The 10,000-nt window shown below is 24.4% G+C and overlaps 1 protein-coding gene across 1 annotated transcript in view; it reads right to left on the reverse strand.

Annotated features, from left to right (window-relative positions):
* Positions 1 to 10,000, reverse strand: part of LOC105847086 (uncharacterized) — a 116,092-nt gene that overhangs the window by 1,963 nt on the left and 104,129 nt on the right. The window contains exons 7-8 of the mRNA XM_065796200.1: positions 3,010 to 3,498; positions 1,693 to 1,968 (exon numbers count right to left, since the gene is read on the reverse strand). Coding sequence (XP_065652272.1) covers positions 1,693 to 1,968; positions 3,010 to 3,498 — 765 coding nt within the window. The remainder of the gene's footprint in view (positions 1 to 1,692; positions 1,969 to 3,009; positions 3,499 to 10,000) is intronic.

Genomic DNA, 10,000 nt, shown 5'->3' on the forward strand with positions numbered 1-10,000 from the left:
AGATCTACACTTAAGAACTAAAGAACGTCACATCACAGATTGTCAAATACTTTTTGGTGGTGCTGATATTAAATTGTCTGGTGTATATTAACAAAATCCCTTCTCAGAGCTTCAGTACTTTTCTTTTCCAGAGTGTATTTGCCCAAATTCGTTACTTGAGGGTTGTTTACAGTATGAATTAGCAATAGCTTTGTATCGCTTATTACAAATTAATTTCTTGTTGACCATCACGGGGTTCAAAGGCAGACTGCAAACTTTTAATTTTTGCATTGATAAGAAAAATAGGCAATTGTCATAAACACGTGAAAAACATGTTTCTAAAGGCAGAAGTTAAGTATAAATGAAACACAAAGTCGGAAATTTAGGAAATTTTTTTTGTTTATTGCTTGGTGATGTTCTAGAAATTGATATCCAGTATTTTCATTTAATTCATTTACTATTGGAAATATATGGAGCAATCTTTGCTTCAAAATAGACCATTCATTTAATAACTTATTTAATAGAAGTGATTAGCGTTCATCACAAGTTGTTTATAGATTTATCTTCAAGACATACTGTTGTTCCAAAACAACATTTCATCGTTCATTTTCCTTCAAAAATTTTTCATCTGAGCCTTCACCAATTTTTTGGTGTATGCAATTTGAAGGAAAATATTCTCCTGCACAGGAACTATATCACATTTTGCACATCTTAAATATGTTCGCAAAAGTAATGGATCGCTTCAGCAAATATAAATGCATCTTGATTTGTCAAGTTTTGGTAGTTTACTCAATGTAAAAGTTGATTTTAGTCTTGAAATTATGCCTGCTTGCTTGTCGTTGCCAATACCTGTTTTTAGTGAAATTCTTTTTATCAATGACTTTACTTTGGTCTGTATAAGCAGCAATACCAAAATTAACCAACGCAGCTATGGAAAGGCCGCAGCACCATTTGAGACACCATACCTATCAGCCTCTCTTACTAAAAATTTTTTAAAAACACCCTCATTTGTTTACTAGTTCCTGAACTTGAACTGCCTGAATCTGATTTGACTGCCTCACTCAACATTTTCACATTTGAATCATCTCTGAACTCGTTATCGTATTGATTGTCATTCTCTATTTCATGACCACACAATGAATAAAAGTATTCGTCTAAACTGCCTTCTTCTGTTATATCAGCTTTTTTATGTTTTTCATCAACTCCTTTTTTATTATTATCTATTATTTAAAGCTAGCTTTCTTTCATTTAATTCTCTAATTTGTTTCGTAATTTTAATGTCTACTCTATCAATGTACATTTTACGTATAGTTCTTTGGTCATGTAAGAATATCAACTCCCTTAGTAAAAATTTCTTTTCTCTTACACATTTACAATCTGCGGTTATATCTCTAGAAAAATCCTCTACATGGAGTTGACACATTTAATAGTAATGTCAAATAACAATGGTAAAGTTGCAGTAAATTTTTCCTGGTATTTTGATTTGAGAAAAAAGGGTATAACATTGAAAAGATATGCATTCTCAGTAATTTACGAACAAAATTACCTCAAAAAACGAATTTTTTTAACAAAGTGAGGTTTACATAGCACATGATATATATATACAAAAAAAATAAACAATAATAGACGATCGTAATAAATTATAAACACAAAAAAACAATAAACAAAAAATAAATACAAGAAAACAAAGTAAACGAAGGATTTTATGCTTACAGTCTCTTGGGTCATAGTTTTCGTAGCTTAAAACATAGCTATCTTCGCTCGAACCAATACTAACATTATAATACATTGTACTAAATGTAATACTGTCTTCGAAAAAATAGTCAACTCTCATATCTGTGAAAAATGTACTAGTTATTTGATAGAGTTTTTTTAAACCAATCCATTGCTGATTAATTAGGCCAAAACCATTTTCATAAGCCTCGTAACTTCTATTCCAAAAACTTGATTCCCAATAGGAAAAACGAGTCATCATTGGAATCCAGATTCCTTTTGAAAAAAAAGTTTTTATACTTAAAAAAATATTTTTATTTCAATTTTTAAATACATACTTTAAATTTATGACTTTATTTAAAGCATGTTTTTGATATTTTATTTAATTAATACACTTAAAAATATTATGACAATATAAACAGTAACTTAATCACAGCTAATTGTTATAATAACAAAAGTAAAATATAAAACTTTCATGCATGTTGAAATTTAATATTTATAATAACAAAAGAACAAAATTTTAACGCTTAAACATTCCCTTATATCAAATAAAATCACTTCTGCGCCAATTGATTTAAGAACTTTTAATTGCAAATTCTAAAAAACTTAACTGTTTTTTTTTTCTTTTTTTTAAGTATCTAAAGTACTTAATTATATATCAGCTTATTTTATTATATCTTAAGTATTATTTATATATTATCTTATTTTCATTTTACCTAAAGTCCAAAACACAAACCTTTTTAAACTAGGCGTGGAGAAAAAGGTGAAGCGCGGTGACACTTCCACTTCCAGACTTACATTTTTAAAGGTGTGGGATGTAGGGTAAAATTGAACTTCCAACCTTTTGGTTTTAAGTTTCAAATTTGAAAAAGAATAAAAAGAATGTTGAAAGTACTAATGTTCACCATTTTTTTTAAACTAAAAGAACGTAGCTTTGAGAAATTATTTCACATGGTTTTTATTGATCTTTTTATTTGTACATATATGGACTGATTTTTGTAGATTTAGACTTATATTTTATCTTTACATATAACACACTGCACATCTATCCATAGACTTTAATATGGATAGACGCAAAGAGTATAGATACTTCTGGAAAGAATTTTGATCAGGGCAAATGGTCTTTAATGAAATATTTTGAAGAATAGTTTTTAATCCTATGTAACTATAACTTGTGATCTTAATATGCCTGCGTAACTAGCATGATTATTTAGTTAATATAGCTGTGGCGAAGATTTATTCAATGCAAATACATCATAGTAATAGATAAAAAGTAATGTTTGTTTGACTTTTTGTTTTAAAATAAGAATTACTCACCACTTCTTACACCTGTAATTTTGAGATCTTTAATGGAGCCATTTTGTGCATCATACCAAGGATCTGCAGTATAAACTTTAACATTTGAAAAAGATTGTGGCTTGTTATTTACAACGCTATGAACAAGTATTTCATTCAAATACACTGTATACATAAAAATTCCATTTATTTTAAACTGTGATATTCGTAAGCTTGACCACTGATTTAGCGGTAGTGGTTGGGTTGTAAAGCCATAATTTTTGTTTCCATTGACAGCTGCAGAAATAATCAACCCCCCTGAGCCATCCATATGAAACCATACAGCTGGACATCTATCACCATATTGATCAATATTGTCTCCAATTGTTAAATGAATAACACTTTTCCATCCTTCTGAGTATGAATTAGGTTTTAATTTAAAAGAAACTGAATAGGTTTTTTCTAGCACAGGTAGTAACGTATTTAAGCTACCTTTAACCAATTTTTGCTCAACAGAGTCTGCAGTTTCAACTTGAAAAAAAAATTTAAAAAATTTTGTTTTTCAAAATAAAAGTTTTTAGTCGGATTCATGATCAACTTCACCCAAAAAGACCAAAATATTCTTCTATGAAAGCATTATATAGGCTTGTGAGAAAACTTAGGGGTGTTTTAAAAATACTTTAATTTTTATCTGAGCCAAATATTTGCAGGGTAAACAACCCGCTCCCTAATTGAGGGGGGTAATAAACTTTGATATGACTTAAAATATGCCATTTGCAAGTGTCAACTTTTAAAAAATGTCACACTTTAAGTCACTGAACGTCATGGCGGGTACCATATATTAACAAAAAAGTTTTATAGAAATTTTAAAAAAGTTATTTTTCCGCAATAACGTCATACTGTCAGATTTCATAGGGTGTGACCTTTTTTAGGAGTTGACAGTTTTATATAATTTACTTTTTTTGCTTAAAAATGTATTTTCCTCCTATTATAACATAAAATTTAGGTTTGAATTTAACAATTGCCAAAACAAATTTTGTTTTTTTAAAATTAGACATATAAAGTAATTTAAAAAAATTCTATTGAAATGTAAATTTAAAAGATTCAATGTTTCAAATAATCCTATCCCTAATTACCAAACGTAAAAAAATACATTTTTACTTTAAAAACAATTTTTAACATAAATCCATGTCATATGATGCAAAATTTTTTTGTTTTGTAGACAATTATTATTGATTTACTGGATTAAAATGTATGTTTATTTTCGTACATCCGGGGTTTTAAACCTCAAATATTTTATATTTATACTGGCACCAATAAAAATGGTTTTATAAGTAAAAGTTTATATAATTTTAAATTGCGAACAAATATACTTGACAAACTTTTCCCCAATATTTGATTCCCAAACTAGCGCTTGTGAAGAAAACAAAGTTTTTGTGAAATTTTAAATCTAACCATTATTTAAATTAAATCTGAAAAATGTTTTGATGTTTAAAGAGATAATCATAAAAACTTCATTAATTAGGGATGATGTGGTGTAATTTGCAAACAATACGCTCAGACAAAATCAAAGTTTTAAAAAAGGCCTCCGAACGAAATCATGAGATCCAATTAATGCTTCACAGAAAAGATTTTTTAAATTCTTCTCAATGAGTTTGGTCATTAAATGAACAGAGTGAGTTTTTATAAACTCTTGATTATAAGAGTCTTCATATATATATATATATATATATATATATATATATATATATATATATATATATATATATATATATATATATATATATATATATATATATATATATATATATATATATATATATAAATATATATAAATAAATATATATATATATATATATATATATATATATATATATATATATATATATATATATATATATATATATATATATATATATATATATATATATATATATATATATATATATATATATATATATATATATATATATATATATATATATATATATATATACATATATATATATATATAAATATATATATATAAATATATATATATATATATATATACATATTTATATGTATATATAAATATGCATATAAATATATATATATATATATATATATATATATATATATATATACAAATATATAAACTAAAATATAAAAATATGCATATATATATATTTATATATATACAAATAAATAAACATATAAATAAATGAATATATATATATATATATATATATATATATATATATATATATATATATATATTTAAATACATACTTATATATATATATATATAAATATAATAAAAGAAATATAAATATATATATATATATATGCAAATAAGTATATTTATATATATGTATATATATATATATATATATATATATATATATATATATATATATATATATCTATATATATATATATATATATATATGTTTATATATAAGTATTTCAAGATATATGTATATGTAAAAAAATAAATATATATATATATATATATAAAAAGTTTTATATATATATATATATATATATATATATATATATATATATATATATATATATATATATATATATATATATATATATGAATATATATATATATATATATATATATATATATATATGAATATATATTGATATGTAAATATATAAATATAATTATATATATTTATATAAATATAAATATATATTTTTATATGCATATATCTATGCATATATATGTATGCATATATCTATGCATATATATATATATGCATATATTTATATATATACATATATATATATATATTTATATATATGTATATATATATATATATATATATATATATATATATATATATATATATATATATATATATATATATATATATATATATATATATATCTATATATATATCTATATATATATATATATATATATATATATATATATATAAATATTTGAAAAGAAAAAAAAAAATATATATATATATATATATATATAAATATATACATATATAAATGCAGATATGTATATTTATATATATATATATATATATATATATATATATATATATATATATATATATGAGTATTTCAAGATATATATATATGTAAAAAAATAAAAAAATATATATATATATATATATATATATTTATATATATATATATATATACATGAATATATATAATCAAATATATATATTTATATATATATATAAATATTGATTTGCAAACAAGTAACTCAGACATAATATAAGTTTTTAAAATGACATCTTAATAATTTCATAAGAACTATTCAATGCTTCTTAAGAAAATAATTTTAAAGTTCTTTTCGATAAGGTTGATCAATAAACTAACATAGTGTGCTTTTATGAGCTCTTGATTATATGTATCTTTATATATATATATATATATATATATATAATAATAATATATATATCTAATATATATATATATATATATATATATATATATATATGTATATTTAAATATATATTTATATATATCTAAATCTGATTACAAAAACATATATAAATATATATAAATATATATAATATATATATATATATATATATATATATATATATATATATATATATATATATATATATATATATACCTATATATCTTTATATGTATATTTATATATATATATATATATATATATATATATATATATATATATATATATATATATATATATATATATATATATATATATATATATATATATATATATATATATATATATATATATATATATAGATCTATATATATATATATATAATTATATAGATATATATATATATTTATATATATATATATATATATATATATATATATATATATATATATAGATATATATAGATATATATTAGAAAATAAATATAATCAAGATTTGATAAAAGCAAATTTTGTTAGTTTAACAACCTCATCGGCAAGAATTTGAAAATTAATATATATATATATATATTTGCAAATATATAAACATATATATATATATATATATATATATATATATATATATATATATATATATATATATATATATAATAATATATATATATATATATATTAACATATATATATATATATATATATGTTTCTTTAAAAGAATAACAAAGTATATATGTATATATATATATATATATATATATATATATATATATATATATATATATATATATATATATATATATATATATATATATATATATATATGTATGTATATATATATATATATATATATACACAACAATGTTTTAAAATATATTTATATATATATATATGTTTATATATTGATATACATATATTTATAAATATATATGAATATATAAATATATGTATATATGTGTATACATATATATGTTTATATATATACAAGATGATAGAATAAATATATATATATATATATATATATATATATATATATATATTAGGGATATGACTTTTTAATTTTTTTTCAAATAAAATGTTTCCTGTATCATAAATCGATGAACTTTTACCTAAAATCATGAAAAAAGGCCCAAATAGCTTTCAGCAACAAAAAAAGGTCACCCCCAAAATAAAAATTTGATTTACCATTTTTATACATTCATTTTTGACCGATGTTTTAATCTTAAGCTTAATTCTCAGCTTAATTCTATTTATTTCATTATTTTGTTATGAATTTATAAATATAACGCCACACGTTACCATGGCAACGAAACGGCCGTGTGCCGGCAAATACTTGGAATTGTTATGTGATGACGTCATTGTGTTACCACGGTGATATAGACGACTGTAACAGACTGTAGAAGATTATAGAACTTAGTAGAACATTCTGGAAGCTCTAAATAATTATATAAGCGAGCTGCTGTCAGAGCTCAGTGTTGATAATGTGAATAGTTCTATGAAGTACTCTGCGTGTAACTGAGCTAATAAGGAACTACTGTAGCGAACTAAAGACGCTGTAAGTGTACGAAGTATAAGTAGTTGGTAGCATTATCGTTAGGATACGGACTGGATTATCGAACTGTTATCAACATTGACTGGATTATCGAACTATAATTGGATTACTATACAGTTAAAGTATTTTATTAATTAAACGACTTTATTAAACGGATATTTACGCTCAGCTATCCGTAAAGTCGTAACAATATTATATGATGTCTCACAAGAAAAGTCATACCACAGTAACAAAGAACAAGAAGACTTGGACTAAAAATTTGGTGAGATTTCAAGAGTCACACAGAAGAAGAGGAAGCGTGGCTGTAGAAGAACATTCACTCGATGAAAAATCCAGAATACCACTTCAATTGCAGATCGTAGGAAGATACCAGTTTCTCGGAGCATATGTTAAAGGAAGAAAAGAACGAGTAGACCAAATTTCTAAGGAAATTACAAAATTGTGGGACAATAAACTGAATTTTCCACGTGTGTCTGATCAAGTGATAAGAGCAAAGCTTATGAAGGTGCTGAAGGTCTATGATGAATGTGTCAAGCGTGGAAAATATGATGTTCTCAATGCATTATTTGACATCACGAAAGTGAATGGCCAGTGGTTATCCTCGGAAGATAAACGTCTATACCACCTACAAAAAGAAAGTAAAGGACAGGTGGGGTACTCAACAGGACAAGTGGCAAGTAAAGAAACCATTCACCCTTCCAAGAGAAGGAAAGTCCAGTCTGGAACAGCAATACCTTCCACATCACAAGTCCTGTCTACCACAGACAGTGGTACTGAATCTGAAAACTGCAAAAGTAAGAGTGAAGATGAAGACGACGACGGTGATAAAGACGATGATGAGGACACTCAGAAAAAAACTAGAAAGCACTACAAAAGTAAATTTGCTGTAAGTATGGTTACATCAAGTGGAGTTTCCACAAAGAAAGCTGCTAAAATATGCAATGTATTATCACAACAAGGTATTGATATTCCAACTCCAAGTCAATCAGCAATTTACAAGTCCATATTCAAAGAGGCAGGTAAATTAAAAAAAGAAATGATACAACAACTTAAAATGGAACAATGGTCCTTACACTTTGACGGCAAACGAATAGATGATAAGGAATATCAGGTAGTTGTACTTCAGAATGAAAGAACTGACGTGAAACTTGATGCACTGCGTTTAAAAGATGGCAAAGCTGAAACTGTTGCTGAAAAAAATTGCCAAACTTATTGATGAATACAATTTGTGGAATTCAATTAAGATGATCATTACTGATACAACAAACGTCAATACTGGGAAGAGAAATGGAGTTGCTGTGAAGTTGCAACGTATGTTTAAATTAAAGGGTGTCACAATACCACAATTTATCGGTTGTCAGCATCACGTACTAGACAGGATTCTCCGTCTGGTGATGGACGAAGAACTTGGGGGTGATACCAAATCTCCAAACATTGAATACCCATTTGTGTCTGAACTGTTGAATAAGTATGATGAACTGAAGGATAAGTTTGTGAATGGAACTGTAGAAATTCTTGATAAATCAGGGTGGAGAGACGATATGAAGTTTTTGTACCATTTAACAAGAGTGTTTAGGTTCTATGAAGAACAAAGAAACTTCCCTCTGATTCACTTTCAAAACATTCCTAATATGAGCAATGCCAGATGGAACTCAAGAGCCATTCTCGCCATTCTGGCGTTCATTCTTATGCCTGAAGCGAGAAAGAATTTGGAGAAGGTTTGCAGGTTCATTTCATATGAGTGGGCAGAACATTGGTTTAGTAGTCAAAAGTACAATGACAATGACTTCAAGAATTTATCTGATGTATTGAAGCCTTACAAAAAGGCATTGCAGTCATTCAAAAATCACTGGAAGAAAGAGCCATCCGTCATCGACATACCACGAAGTAATCAGATAGCTGAACGTGCAATCAAGGTGATGCAAGACCTGTATGCTTCCTGCAGAAAGAAAGACAAACTGCAACTTCGATTCATTCTAAGTAATAAGCGCTAGACTCTTTATGAGACGTGAGCATCATGTGACCCATGTACTAAACACAGTAGGCCTATAGACACAGACAGTTATGTATATTGTTGTACTATACGCTTTGATACTGTTAATTTTG

The sequence above is a fragment of the Hydra vulgaris genome, chromosome 04, assembly GCF_038396675.1.
Source record: "Hydra vulgaris chromosome 04, alternate assembly HydraT2T_AEP".
Lineage (NCBI taxonomy): Eukaryota > Metazoa > Cnidaria > Hydrozoa > Anthoathecata > Hydridae > Hydra > Hydra vulgaris.